Source organism: Vigna angularis, chromosome 1, assembly GCF_016808095.1.
Source record: "Vigna angularis cultivar LongXiaoDou No.4 chromosome 1, ASM1680809v1, whole genome shotgun sequence".
Taxonomy (NCBI): Eukaryota; Viridiplantae; Streptophyta; class Magnoliopsida; order Fabales; family Fabaceae; genus Vigna; species Vigna angularis.
The window spans coordinates 43,780,887-43,796,415 of record NC_068970.1 but is presented as its reverse complement, the minus strand read 5'-3'; the positions used below and the strand labels follow the sequence as shown (position 1 = coordinate 43,796,415).

At 35.5% G+C, this 15,529-nt stretch overlaps 1 protein-coding gene across 1 annotated transcript; it reads right to left on the bottom strand.

Moving 5' to 3' along the window:
* Positions 1–238: 238 nt before the first annotated feature.
* On the bottom strand, positions 239–12,270 carry LOC108319724 (SWR1 complex subunit 2). The gene is made up of 9 exons (XM_017550959.2): positions 11,987–12,270; positions 11,848–11,897; positions 11,532–11,772; positions 11,174–11,249; positions 10,956–11,075; positions 10,768–10,836; positions 5,628–5,670; positions 5,137–5,202; positions 239–708 (listed from the first exon to the last, which is right to left on the bottom strand). Exons 1-9 carry the CDS (start codon positions 12,191–12,193, stop codon positions 519–521), a joined length of 1,062 nt encoding a protein of 353 aa, XP_017406448.1. The 5' UTR covers positions 12,194–12,270; the 3' UTR covers positions 239–518.
* Between the last annotated feature and the right edge of the window lie 3,259 nt (positions 12,271–15,529).

Sequence of the window (15,529 nt, the reverse complement as noted above, 5' to 3'; positions counted from 1 at the left end):
AACATCATACACATTTATTAAAATAATTATAACAACAATCTATATATTATTTACAAACCCAATTTAAAATTTATCTAGTTTAAGACACTTTATTCTATTACTTATTTTATTATCCACAAATCCAAATTTAAATTATATTAAACACTTTCTATTATATATTTTAATTTCAATTTTTAATTTTGAAAATTTTCCTTCCCTCTTTAAAAATAATTTTCAAAATAAAATAAGAAATGCCAGATCAGAATTCAGTTTTCTAGGAATTGAATTGGACTGGTTTTCCAGGGGGAAATACAAAGAAAATTGCCAGAATTTGGCTTCCTAAAAATCAAATTCTGGCAATGTACATATAACTATGCTAATGATGTAAATATTCTATACAATATGCTACATGAATAAATTTAACACCAAATAGTGCCATTTGGGGAAAAAAATAATATTATGACATCTTTCACTATGAGGCACTGACATTAACAGGATGGACCATTATGCCAGGCAAAAAATATTAATTACCAAGGCAACTAGTCAGAATCTTCATCCTCAAAAACAGGAATTCTACGAAAACGAGCTAAGGAGCGAACATCTGGATTGACGTTTCTATCTGGCATTACTGATCTCTTTTGCTTCATTGAAAAACCACATCCAGAAACAGAATCATATAAGCCCCCCATGCTCATCTCCTTTCTGGTGTTAGCACTTTCATTCAGAAAGCTGCAAAACAATCCCTCATCCCCCATTAATATCAATCCAAACCAATTAGTAAACAATCACTATATTACCTGCTCTCCACAGTATATTCAAAACATATACCAAAATGAACAAGAACATCTAAGTTGACACTTCGCCTTACAGTTAGACAGGATGGTCCCAAATAGAGCTGTTCAACAATACCTGAACTAAACTCAATTGAACTTAACTAAGATACTTGAACCTTTTCTTTTTGTAAAAGCTAAACTAAATTGCTTTATGGATCAGTTTTTAAAAGCTAAATTGTTCATAGATTGATCTTCTCAAATTGAATTGAATTATTCTTATGAGACTTAAAGAAACATGTATGATATATGACACAAATTTAAAACTAAATTTGTTAGAAACAAAACATTGATATTTGTTAGATATATTAGATATCTTATATTTTATCTTTTATTTTCAGTTTATCAGTTCATATGTTATTGATTACTTCTTGATCCTTCACCCCTCCATCTTTGCTTCACACCCAATTCGGATCCGGAAGTTTCTTGATTACTTCTTGATCCTTCACCCCCCTTCGATCTGGCAGGTCGGACCAATTTCTTTTATACAACCGACACCCCCATACCCTTAACTTCTAAACCCATCTATTCTATCATCCTATATCCTAATGTCGAGACCATCCTCAACGAAGCTCCCATGCGCCCTCACATGCCCCTCGCAATCTTACGCTTTCCCACTGCGCATGGCAGCACGTCCCTGCTCGTTTTCAACAATGATCACCTACACTAGGGTCACCTCATTCTCCTCTTCCAAGATTTATGTTTATTGCCTTGATTAGAGAATCTTGAATTTTTAGCGTTTTTCTCTCTCCAGTTCATCCATGACTTCTTCTGCTACTTCTACTGATACCTCTTCAGCCAGCATAGTGTCTGACCTATCAGTTTGTACTAATTATGTCAATGTACACTTGTCTATTGATAAGTTAGATGAAACTAATTATACAACTCGAGCATCAGACATTAAACTTTGGTGTGAGAGTCAGGGGCATCTTAATCATCTTACTCAGAGTGACTCATACTCCTCTCGAAGAATTTTCCCGTTGGAAGAAAATTGATGCTAAGTTATGCATGGTCCTTAAGAATACCATTCACTCTTCTTTAAAACAAATGTTTCGTGCTTACGAAACCTATTCTAAAGTTTAGGAATGGAAAAATTATTATACACCAATGACTAACACATGTTCTAAATGGTTTGCTACCTCTCATTTATCATTACAAATTGCATCAAAAAAAGGGAAATTTTGAGAAAGCTGTTCACTTCTAATGAATGGAGAAATAATGATAGGATATTGGGTGATAGGATAGAAGGCAGGGGAGCTGAACAGTAGGAGGCAAAGGGAAGCAAGCCAAACGGTGGAAGGCGGTGAAGAGCTGGAGCCAAACGGTAGGAGGCAGGGGGAAGCAAGCCGAGCGGTGGAAGGTGGTGAAGAGTTGGAATCGAATACTAGGAGACAGGGGGAAGCAAGCCGAACGGAAGGCGGTGAAGAGCTAGAGCCGATCAGTTGAAGAGTGACTATCCTAACTGGGACAACAGTTAGGATGGGTGGGAAATAATTATGGTAAATAAGGCCATATCCTAGGGAAATATTTAGTATAAGTTAATTATAGTAAATAGAGCTATATCCTAGGGAAATATTCAGTACAAGTTAATTATAGTAAATAGAATTATATTCTAGGGAAATTTTTGATATAAGTTAATTATAGTAAATAGAATTATACTCTAGGGAAATATTTAATATAAATAAAGCTAGATGCTATTGTTTAGGGCATGCTTTTGATTATTGAGTTTTGTGACAGGCGGCTACGATTCTGTGAGGGAGGTTATGCTCCCAGACTAGGGAGGTTATGCTCCCAGTTATCTTTGTTTACTTTTGTTCATTCAGATATTACCATCAATAAAAGAAATTCATTCGTCTATTATCATTCAGTCATTGTCTTTTCTACCTATTGTGACCATGTTTAATTTACGTCTCCGACTCGGATACGTAACAAATAACAAGCTATCTAAGGAAGCTAAGGGAGGGAGGCCACAAAAATTGTTCTTATGGCTTCATTTTGGAATCATATGATATTTACTCTCAAAGTCATGGTTCTTATTGTTCATGTGCTTCCTCTAGTGGATGTGGAAAGAAAAGCAAGTATGGGCTATATATATGAAGCAATGGAGAAAGCCAAGGAAACAATAATGAAGTCATTCAACAACAATGAAAGTAAATACAATGATGTATTTACAATCATTGATAATAGATGGACATGTCAACTTCATCACCCCTTGCATGCATCTGGTTACAAATGGATCATATCCTTGCATCAACAGGTTGGTGCCAAGTAAGATGTGCAGCAAGTCTCACTGGTAATGATTTTGCCAAAGAATCATGGAAGACCACAACTCCACTTAGAATGCTTTCTAAATTACAGTAAGATATAATGGTTACATTCTAAGTTACTTTCTTTGCTTTTGTAACTCAATGGTGGAAGAATTATGGGCATGCAGCTCCCAACTTACAAAAGCTAGCAATCAAGATTTTAAGTTTGACATGTAGTTCATGGGATGTGAGTGCAATTGGAGTGTTTTTGAGAAAGTAATAAGACATGACTCATTTCATTATTATCTTATTTGTAGAGTGTAGAAAGAAATTAATTCACATTTTACTTATTCATAATGCAGAGTCATTCAAAGAAAAGGAATAGGCTGAACCACAAAAGGTTGCATGATTTGGTTTACGCAGTATAATCAACAACTTGCTCAAAGATACAATATTAGGGATGAAATAGACCCTATTGTATTGAATGCCATTGATGAATGTAATGAGTGGTTAGTGGTAGAAGTTGATGATGATAATGATAATGAAGAGGGGGGAAATGAGTTGGTTTTTGATGATGATCCCACTCTTAATTAGGCAACTGTTTAAGAAGCTTCAAGTATTGGAGAACCAATAGTTTATACAAGGAGACAAGTAACCAATAAAAGAAAGCAACCATCAAGTGGTGGCATTGTTATTGGATCTTCTCATGCTTCTGAGAAAGGTCCAGGTGCAACTCCAACTCCAAAACCAACAGGGAAGGGTAAAGAGAAGACTCAAATTGGGGTTTAGAATGAATTGCATGATAGCTCTGATTCTAATTTTGAAAGATTACTTAACTTTGACAAGAGTCTCTCAGATGGGGAAGAGGAGAAGGGATATACCCCATTGGATGATAATATTGAAGACAATTATGATGGGGAAGAGGAGAAGGGATATACCCCATTGTGGTGTTTTGACATGATGTTATGATTATTTGAATTTTTAGACATAATATCATTACTTTTCCATTAGAATTATATGTGGTGGTATTATATTTCTTTTTACCGCAATGTTTCCGTCATAACCCGTCATGGTTTTCATTATAATTTTATTAAAGATTTTTGGGTCGCCAATATTTTTCGTTGTCAGATATCGATAACACTGGTTATTACAATTTTTATATCAAACACCCACCCATTGGTTTTCCAATCATACTATATATACCAACTTCAAGATTGATGAAAAGAAAAATATTAAATAAAATAAATATAAGAACTGGTTTATTACACTTAAGCATCAATTTTTCAATCATATTATTTCGTCTTTATGATTACACACCTGAACTGTACCTATTGGTTTCCACTATAATGCGAAAGTATACTATTTTTAGTAAATAGAATTTATACATACAAGACTTTAATCCTTATACTTGACACATTTTTCTTTTACTTTCTATACTCCTCAATTCGGTTCCTACATAAAAAATATCTACAAATTGGTCCTACCATTTGATGAACTTATAACAACATTAGAGCTTACTTTTAAGTGGGGATCAAAACAAAAAAACAGACGTGTTACAATCAAAATGCATAGACTAAAAATAGCAAGGACCAATTTGTAAACATTTTGTAAACATAGAGACTTTGTAGAGTATACTAGTAAAGAACCATAGGGACCAAATTAAAGGCTATATAAAACCAAAAATAGAAAGGACCAATTTGTAAACATTTTGTCATTTAACAACTAAACTAAAGAATTTTTTTCGTATAAAGAGTAACAAAAAAATGTCAAGTTCAGAGGGAATTCTTAATTTAAACAATTTTATATTATAGCAACTTCAGTAGCAAAATTTCACAAGGGTAGGATCTGGTCTAGAAGTCATCTATTCTAGATTGACCAAATCACTCCAGTAAAGCAAAATGCAGGATATTAGCTTGAATTCTAAAAAATATATTATTTTAGTCAAATCACTTTGTTAAACAGAGGACTTGCTAAAAGAATAAAAAATTGAAATATATGCTGTTAAAAAACTTATTTGGAAAGGTAAATGTGACAAATACTAGCAAAAAAGAGAGACTATTTGCAACTCATTATAGACATACCGTTCTCGAATTATTTTAAAAGCCTCTTTTGTAGCATATGGCAGGCCAGTCTTTGGATCACGATATCTGTATTATTCCAGAGAGAACTCCTTAACAATATGTGGGTAAAGTGGGAATAGACTAAAGAAAATCTTTCAAATGATGTGATTATAATCAATGACAATCATTATTCATAACAGTAGTAGATAGTAATGATGCAATTTGAAAATTCAAGCAAGAACCACCAGTGTTGTAATAAAAAAGAAAGCATAATCTGACCCAATTTGATCAGAAAAAGAAAGTGGAAACAATTTGCCATATAATTCATAAGACCGATTGTTCCCTGCAAGGAAAGCATCTCTAAACTTCCCATCCCCCCAAAAAAAAAACCAAAGTCCCTAATGACATATAAATAAAAAGAATACAAGCTATCCAATGGCAATTTTAACAAAGAAATGCAACATTAGGAAAGGAAAAAGCAAGAACTACCAAATCGATATACGAGATCTTACTTGGCAGGCAAACCAGTAATCGCACAAACAGGTTGTTCTGGATCTGAAAAAAGTTATAAATATCATAAAAAAATTGTAAAATAATGTTACATAGAGACATATTTTGCTTGATCATAAAGAAAAAAGAAGGTTAAAAATACTTCATTGAAGCTTTATCTTCAAAATAGAAGAAACTAAAAAAAAAAAGAACAGGCACGTTATTCTTCATATTTGTTTTATTTAATACTTTTGGTCCTACCAGGTGTTTCCTTTAACTCGCCAGACCAGAGACTAACCTCACATGCGGGTGTTTTATTTAATTATTTATATTTCATATCTATTGGTGCTTTTAGTATGTTATATTTTACGTACCTGAGTACGAAACCTAACCAGAACAACCCCTCACACTCACAACACGAAACAGAACAATGAACGAATGATAATGAACGAATGATAATGAACGAATGAATTTCTTTTATTGATGGTAATATCTGAATAAACAAAAGTAAACAAGGATACATTGGGAGCATAACCTCCTTCAATTACTTGGGAGCATAACCTCCCTCACAGGAGCATAGCCGCCTATCACAAGACTCAATAATCAAAAGCATGCCCTAAACAACATCTAGCTTTATTTATATTAAATATTTCCCTAGAATATAATTCTATTTACTATAATTAACTTATACTGAATATTTCCCTAGGATATAATTCTATATACTATAATTAACTTATACTGAATATTTTCTTAAGATATAGCTCTATTTACTATAATTAACTTATATTGAATATTTCCCTAAGATATGGCCTTATTTACTATAATTATTTCCCGCCCATCCTAAATGTTGTCCTAGTTAAGATAGTTACTCTTCAACCGATCGGCTCTAGCTCTTCACCGCCTTCCGTTCGGCTTGCTTCTCCCTGTCTCCTACTGTTCGGCTCCAACTCTTCACCACCTTCGACCCGTTCAGCTTGCTCCCCCCTGTCTCCTACCGTTTGGCTCCAGCTCTTCACCGCCTTCCACCGTTCGGCTTGCTTCTGTTTGCCTCCTACCGTTCGGCTCCCCTGCCTTCTATCCTATCACCCAGTATCCTATCATTACACCCCGCTGCAGAACAACCTTGTCCCCAAGGTTGGAACCAGGGAGCTTGATCTCATGGCTCTTCTTCAATTCAGGTCTGGAGGTTTGGGTGGTGGCAATTCCTCCTCGTCCTCCGCCAATATCACGACTCTCAAACTCTTGTCCGGACAGTGGTGACCAGGACCGAACGGTCCCCCACACCTGATACACCTTCCCTCCTCTCTCTGTTTCAGGGCTTGTGAATAAGGCATATTTCTGGTGTTTCTCCCATTAATATCACTACCCTCCTTCCGTACTAACCCCACACTCTCGGCGACTCCCGATCGGCCTGGGTTATAGTGATTGGCTTCGGACCGCTCGGCGACACCCGATCTGCCTGGGTTATAGCGATTTGTCTCGGCCCATATCTCCTCACTGTTCGTTCGTTCCAAAGACGATGGGTTCTTTGTCATGCTCCAGTTTCCAGCCTTTGTCCCGCCCTGGGCTCCTCGACATCCCTTGCAATTCTCATGGTGATCATCAACTCCTGCGAATTAAGCAGCCGTACTTGATTACGAATCCCCTCCTGTAATCTTGCCATAAAGTACCCCATCAGTTGTTCTTCGGGCATTCCTTTCATCTGACCCACCAAGATTTCAAAATCTTGGATGTATTCTTCCATAGATCCCGATTGCTTGTTGGCCGCCAATCTTTCGAAGACTGACCCCTTATTTCTTCCTTCGAATCGGATCACCATCGCCTCCTTCCTAGTCTTCTCCCTCCAAAATTTGAACTAGTATCCGGCACTTCCTTCCATGCTGATGTAGGCTAGGCGCACCTTTTCTTCCTCGGACGCCTCTTGTAGATCAAAAAATTTATCAGCCTTATTGATCCAATTCAACAAATCACTCCCTTCAAACATGGGTAACTCTACCCTTTTCCTCCAATTTGGTTGCTCCTGCGCACCACCCTCTTTCTCGCCTTCCTCTTCATCTCGTCGGTCCCTCCTTTTCCCGTTGACAGAGCCCTAGCTTCCATCCAAGTTGCCATCTAGTTGTCGGTCTTGGCCTCCCATCATCCTCATCAATTCTTGGAAATTTTTTTGCATTACCACCTCCAAAGCCCCCATGGACAGCTCCAGGTTTTCCAGCTTCAACCCCATGTTCTCCAGTTTCCCTTCGACTGCATTCATTCTTCCCTCCATCTCGCCTTTCACTCCTCTCACAGGATCCGATAGCGCTCCCTTGACGATCCGGCGGGTCGGACCAATTGTTACGTACCTGAGTACGAAACCTAACTAGAACAACCTCTCACACACTCAACACGAAATAGAACAATGAACGAATGATAATGAACGAATGAATTTATTTTATTGATGGTAATATCTGAATAAACAAAAGTAAACAAGGGTAATTGGGAGCATAACCTCCTTCAATTACTTGGGAGCATAACCTCCCTCACAGGAGCATAGTTGCCTGTCACAAGACTCAATAATCAAAAGCATGCCCTAAACAATAGCATCTAGCTTTATTTATATTAAATATTTCCCTAGAATATAATTCTATTTACTATAATTAACTTATACTGAATATTTCCCTAGGATATAATTCTATTTACTATAATTAACTTAATATAGCTCTATTTACTATAATTAACTTATATTGAATATTTCCCTAGGATATGACCTTATTTACTATAATTATTTCCCGCCCATCCTAACTGTTGTCCTAGTTAGGATAGTCACTCTTCAACCGATCGGCTCTAACTCTTCACCGCCTTCCGTTCGTCTTGCTTCCCCTGTCTCCTACCGTTTGGCTCCAACTCTTCACCACCTTCCACCGTTCGACTCCAGCTCTTCACCGCCTTCCACCGTTCGGCTTGCTTCCGTTTGCTCCTACCGTTTGGCTCCCCTGCCTTCTATCCTATCACCCAGTATCCTATCATTATATGTTGCGCAGTGTGCCAGAATGAGCCCAGGAACAGTGGAAGAACGAGTGAAACATTGGTTGCAAAACACACCTTGTAGACTAAGAACCAAAACACACAAAGCAAGATAGAAAGAAAGAATTTGTCTCGTATCATCCTCTACGCTATCAACAAGATAGCAGCACTCAAATAGAGTGTTACGAGACTATTGCAAGTTAGATAGAAGCACCAAATAACTCCTAACTAACTGCACAAAATAGTTATACAAACATAAACTTGTTAGTACACCACCTAATAAGCATGAATACCGTTGGATTATATAACCAAATAGACACTTCTTATAAGCAACATAGTCTATCAAATCATCTAAGCTATCAGACTCTAGATGCTCTCATCCTAGAGAGTAGTTCATTACACAAGATCCTACATTATAATTATAGAAAGAAGGTACAAATCTTTAATAATCACGAATATCTAGATTATATATGTATTATTAGGAACATTTTTATTTATTCTTGAATAATATCTTTATTATTAGAAAATACCAAATCTCCTCTACTTATTGTATTGATTTTTTTTCTCAATATAAATAAACCATTTATGTTGTCTCAAAAACACATAATTTCAACTTATGTCTCTCCATTTCCTATAGTTTAAGATAGTATTCTACCACAAAGTGTAGTGGAAGTAAAATTCACACAAATGCCTGAATTTTAGTCAATATTCTCATATGGCCATTTTTTATGTGGAATGTAGGAACTCTTGGTATGTTGCAATAATAATACAAAAAATACCCAAGCTTGATTCCTGCTGAGTGAAGTCAACTACATTGTTTCCATCATTGACCTTGATCATGTTGGGATGTATGATGAGAGTTGCATAAGGAAAGCTGTTAGTTAGTTAGCCCATTAGTTTGTTAGAGTGTTGGACTACTTAGTTAGCTAGAAGAGCTCACTTATAACTATAAGGGAATCAAAATTTTGGGAGGGTATTCTGTGAATTTGACAGTTACAGTGAGTGAATCAAATGATCTTTTGGGAAGAAGAAGCCCTTGGGGAGAATTACGTTCTTCATATCTGTTTTGTTCTTCAATACAGGTCTATTCTTTTGATTCTATTCTGCAGTTTCCATCTTTTTTTTTTCTGAATTTCTATCGTATTATATCATATATTCACAAAGCTGTGTACCTTAAAATTCTTCTTAACAGTTTTTCAAGTCTCATCACACTGTTTCTGACCTCCTCCTACCCATTTCTAAATTGGTGTCATCTTATCTTAACTTCACATTTTACCTGGGGTGGGTGGCAGTCGTCTGCTCTCACATCCCAGAACTATCTTCATCAACTGTCCATTACCCTATTTAGTTGCCATACCAATTTTCCCACTAATGAAGCCATCATTTTTATTTATAGAAGTTACACCACCAACTTCTTCCAAATGAACTCATTCCCTAACCTATTCAAATTGATATATCCACTCATCCACCGCTTCATTCTCATTTTTTCAACCTTGACTTTTGTTTATGATTGCACTTTATTGCCCAGGTTTCTGATCTACATACAAAATTGCATATTTAACTATAATTTGGCAAATCTTCAATGTCAACGTAAGGCTTTTTAAGGTCGTAGAAACACCTTAAACGTTTCTCTTGTTCATATATTCTATCTGGATTATTTGACAACTGAATTACATCTAAAGCACTCTGTTTTTGGTACTGCTATACTACCATCCACTATCCCAATCATGATTAAACTCCACATATTTTGTCTTTGAGCTACTGAATCAAAATCCACTGGTCTCCAAATAACCAAAACATTTCTTCGCAACTCCAACACAGCATTTACTATCTCTCTAATCTAAACTATTAAAATGATATCACCAGCAAAATTCCAGAGAGTTTTTTCTCTATTACAGCAAAAAATTGTACGGGTAACGATTCAAACCTCAATGCATGTAGATGTTGTCATCAGTAACTAAATTAGATTGAATCAGAAAAAGAAAAACACTATTAATTGGTCAATGTAGTATGAAAACAATGCTTTAACAATTTCGCTGGAAATTTAATTTTCACTCACTGCAACATTAATGCATAAAGGAACATTATATGCAATATTTTTCAACATAAAAGTAAACCAAATTGTCAATCTTATTTCAACACGTGTTTAGAGGGACTCACATTGTACAGGCCCAGTGGAAATCTCTGAGTGGAATGATGACCCTTTAATGAACTCTAAATAGGAGCAGCCTGGGAAACATTAACAGATAGCCGGATGAAAAATGACAACAGCAACCAATATTAACAAAATAAGAATGTAGGTATAATGCAGTGCCTGTCCCAAGACACTATCATTATAGGAATCGTACCATTTTTTGAAATGTACTGTATCTGTGGACCATTATAAACATTTTTATGCACAATTGCTCTTCTCTTAACCTCTTCCTCTCTAGCTAAAACACGCTCCAAATTGCGTAAATTCATGATCTCTACAAAGTCAAAATTATAATTTAAACACTGAAGGACATTCGGAATTCAAACAAGACAAATACGCAATCAGTAGATGTTAAAGAGTTGTAATCTTAACCTGTTTGAGCAGCTTCTAAAAGCATCTCCTCTTGTGTCATCCTCTTCTCCTCGCCTTCCTTTTTCCTTTTGACTGGCTGAACCCCCAAAACCCAAAAAAATAAATAAAACCTTCTCAGACCAGAGGATCATAACTTTACTAAGGTAATAACGAAAACAAAACCTTTATCCCAGAAAATAAATAAATGAATAAAGTTCCACTGCCCCAATGTACAAAGTTGAATCACAGGTAAATAGTACAACTAAAAATCATTAAGGTTATCTCATGAGCATATCCCAGATGAGTTTAACACAAAAGGAAACTACCATCTATAAAGAAACCACATACAGTGAGAAAAATGAGAAGAGAAAGAATGGACCTTGATAGTGGCTTGGAGGGCTGCACGAATGGCATCTCTCTCAGCTTGGCGAACGATGACAGAAGTCCTAGTGGACTTCCTGATCATTCTCTCCCCAGTCTCATCCTGCTGTTCCTCAGCAGCCTTCCCAGAATGCTCATCCTCCTTCGGAGAACCTTCCAATTTCGATAAAGTTTTCTTCTTTTTCTTCTTCACAGCCAGAGTCTTCCCAGGAAATATCAGTCGCTTCTTTTTATGCATTCTTTCAAACACAAACAATACAATCAGAAACAGAAAAGACAGGGAAGGAAGAGGCAAGAAAATGGAGAGAAGAAACCTGTCCTCAGCGTCATATTTGTCAGGCTCCTCTTCCTCGGGCTCCGTCTCCTGAAGAAAGTGTTGAATCAATGGCGTGAGTGTGAAATTACAAAAAGATAAGAAGAAGAAAAAAAAACCCAAAAGGGTTTTTGAAATACATCTTCGTCGAAATCAGAGTCAAACTCATCGGCGATCTCAGGTTCCTCTTGGTAGTTGTCGTCCTCTTCATCCTCTTTAAGAGCGTCCTGGTTCCAGAACAATTCATCTTCTTGGATTTCATCGTCTAGGAGTTTGGTTAACCTCTTGCCTCGAGTGGCTCGGGACGCACGATCCAGCAGGACAACATCGTCGCCTGATTTCTCCATGCCCACCACCACCAAAGAACTTCAGTCACAGTAAAAATTGGGTTTTTATTTTTGTTTTTTTATCTATGCAAATTGAACAAAATTGAAATTACATTGAGCTTTTATTTACTTTTGAAATTACCAAAGTACTCCGAAAAAGTTTGAAATCGAATATAATTTATGCCGTAGAAGAAAGAAAATAAAAAAAAAATACGTAGGAGTTTTAAATGGCTTAAAAATATGACGTTTTTTTTAACGTTTTATTGATTATTAATTTTTAAAATTATAACAAGATGACTTTTGAATGGATTAAAATTGGAGTTATTAATTTTATAAATTCTCAGTCCCAGATTTATTCTTCCAAAGCTAAAAACTTTACTCGAAATCCCACGCGTTTTAATTCCCAATTTAATAAATCTTCACGTTTTCCTCCATATAAATCTAGTGATCGACCTAACAATTCTACCTTCAATTCTTCTTCCAATCAACAACCACAATGTCAAATTTATGGCAAATTTTAATAATCTTTATGATCAACTTCAACTTTCTAATTCCTTTTATTAATTTGAAGTTGATTTTGATCACCATGTCATTGAATAGATTTCTTTTGCATCATTCTAATTTGCTTGATCAATTTGATACTTGTTCGTTACTTTAACTTTTGACTCTTTAGTCATTCTTCTAACTAGGTCATCTAATGAAAGTGTTCATCCAATAGTTGTTTCAACATTATGTTTCATGAATTGACTTTGACTTGTCTAATAGATATTCGTCTAATGCTTTTTTTGACTTGCCTGACATCTCATGTTGACTCGTAGATAGATACTCTTATCCTTCTGTGTCTTTTAAATTGACTCGTCTAATACATCATGTTAACTTGTTTGAGTGCTTATGACTCGTCTAATGCTTCTTTTCTTTATTTGTTTACTTGTCTTCTCTGAGTTATTTGACATGCATATTCATGTGATGCTTCTTTAACTCATCTACTCATTGTTAGCAAAAATCAAAGATGAAGTTTTGATGATGAACAGATTTGCACAAGTCAAGATCCATAAAGACAGATTGAAGATCTCTGTATTTTATAAAGCTTTTATAATAATCAAAGTTGATGTAATAATGCTCAAATATGTATTAGGGTTGATTCTTGTAATTTATATTTGATTTACCTGCTGTTGAGAATCATCCACAAGCCGTCTTAATCGATTAAACCCAGTTTTAATCGATTAAAACGAGGCTGGCACTGAAAACCCAATTGCCACTGTAATAATCGATTAAAGCTAATAATAATCGATTAGTGAATCGATTATGCTTGAGAATAATCGATTAACACTAGCCGTTGTGGGTTTCAGATTTGAAAAACTAGCCGTTGTACTCATTTTAATCGATTAATACTTGTGTTAATCGATTATATGCGTTAGATGGCCCGTTTTCGAAGAATGGAAGAGTATTAGGCTGAGTCTATAAAATGGCTCACTCTTTATCTCAAAAATAACTCTTCCCTGGTGCTAAAGATCTCTGAACTCTTTGAGAACTCTGTTGAAGCTAAGGAAACTCTTGTCTGCAAAGTCCTGAAGTGCTACTGTGGTGACAGAGGAATAGCTTGTTCATCCTTGGTGTATCCGAGGAAGTTCCTGGAAGAGAATCATCCTTCGTGAATCATTCGAAGGAGGTGGTCATCCTTTGTGAAGATTCAAAGGAAGTGTAAGTTCATCTCTTGTGGTTTCAAGAGAGGTGGTATTTCTAAACTCTTACAAATTGTTTTTCTTTGTGATTAATATTTGTAACTGTTTTGTGTTAGTGAAAAAGGTTTATCTTGTTTGAGATAAGCGACTGGACGTAGGATCCGAGTGATCTGAACCAGGATAAAATCACCTGTGCAATTTTTCTCTTTCCCTTACTCTGTCATTTATATTTAATTATCTGCTCAGTAAGAAAAATTAAGAGAAAAATAATAAAAGGCAAAATAATAGTATATAACCAATTCACCCCCCCTGTTGGTTGGTTCCACGCTAATATTTAATTTGTATAAGTTCAATGCTTTGCTACTCTAGGTTGACTCGTCTTATCAATGTAATTTTCTAATACTATATTTTTCTCTTTGCACTATTTGAGTCGTCTGATCTTTGCATTCTAACATGTTGCCTTGAGTCGTCTAACATATTAAACTTAACCAAAGTTGTCTGACACTAGGATAGAACCTGAGTCGTCTGATGGCTTGGTCGTGTGATCCTGTCTTCCACTCATCTACCTAGTTCTTTCAATTGGGCTCATCTAACCCTTGTCTTTTAATATGTTAATTTCTTTCTCTAAGCCTGAATCTTTTCTTTATTGCGTTGTGCTTTGCTTAAACTCATTGAACACATATTAGTTGAACAAAACATATGCATATATACATTCATATGCACAAGCAATTATTGCATACATTCTTGGGTTGTCTAATAGTTATGTTCATATGTTTAATGAAGTCTAATACCTGTCAAACCCTTTCTATGTCCAAAGCTTTATCTAAGATATTGTTTTAATGATTCAAAGCTTACTAGAACATGTTTATATATACTTATCTCTGTATGTTTCATAGTACCTTTTGTTATCATAAAAACTTATCAATCTCATACTTGTCTAATGGGGTTTTCTAACATCTAATGGTAATAATTTCTCTCTTTTTTTATGAAAAAACTATTATGAAACATGTTGGTTGGTTGAAAGAATTTTTGCTTTCTATTAAAAGTAGAAGAATTAGGATGATTGGAATCCTTTTGACCATCTTGCAGACAGATCCCTTCTTCTATTCGAAGATGAGCATCCAATTGTTCAACATTCATATCATTTTTATTATGTTTTAGAGAATTTCTAACATCTTTCCAATTTGGTGGTAGTTTGTCAATTATAGAAGAAACAATGAATGTCTCATCCATTGCAATATTATGTTGCTTGAAACTTCCTAGGATTCTTTGGATTTCATGAAATTGTTCCATTATTGGTCTAGCATCAATCATTTTGTAATTATTAAAATTACTAACCGGGAATTTCTTGCTTGATGCATCTTCAGAAATATATTTTCTTTCAAGTTGATCCCAAAGTTCTTTTGCAGAACCTATATATTGATATATGTCAAATAAAGGATCAGACATACCGTTCAAAATGTGAGCACGATAGACATAATCATCATTCTCCCATTTGTTCCTTTTCCGTTGTTCCTCCAATTTCTCGGTTTCACTTTCTTTAGGTCGGGGAAAACTTAGAACATATGCCACGATTAGAGCAAAAAGAAGGAAATGCCTCTTCTTTTGCCATCGTCGGAAACCAACGCCTTCAAACTTGTCTAATTTGTGAAAGTTTGCAGACATCTCATGAATT

What these genes read in the sequence shown, in the direction of transcription:
- LOC108319724 (XM_017550959.2), bottom strand. Translation starts at nt 12,193, where the DNA reads ATGGAGAAATCAGGCGACGATGTTGTCCTGCTGGATCGTGCGTCCCGA. An exon ending in AAATATGACGCTGAGGACAG is followed by an intron (nt 11,773 to 11,847) that starts GTTTCTTCTCTC and finishes TGTGTTTGAAAG; the next exon opens with AATGCATAAAAAGAAGCGAC. An exon ending in ATTACTGGTTTGCCTGCCAA is followed by an intron (nt 5,203 to 5,627) that starts GTAAGATCTCGT and finishes GGAATAATACAG; the next exon opens with ATATCGTGATCCAAAGACTG.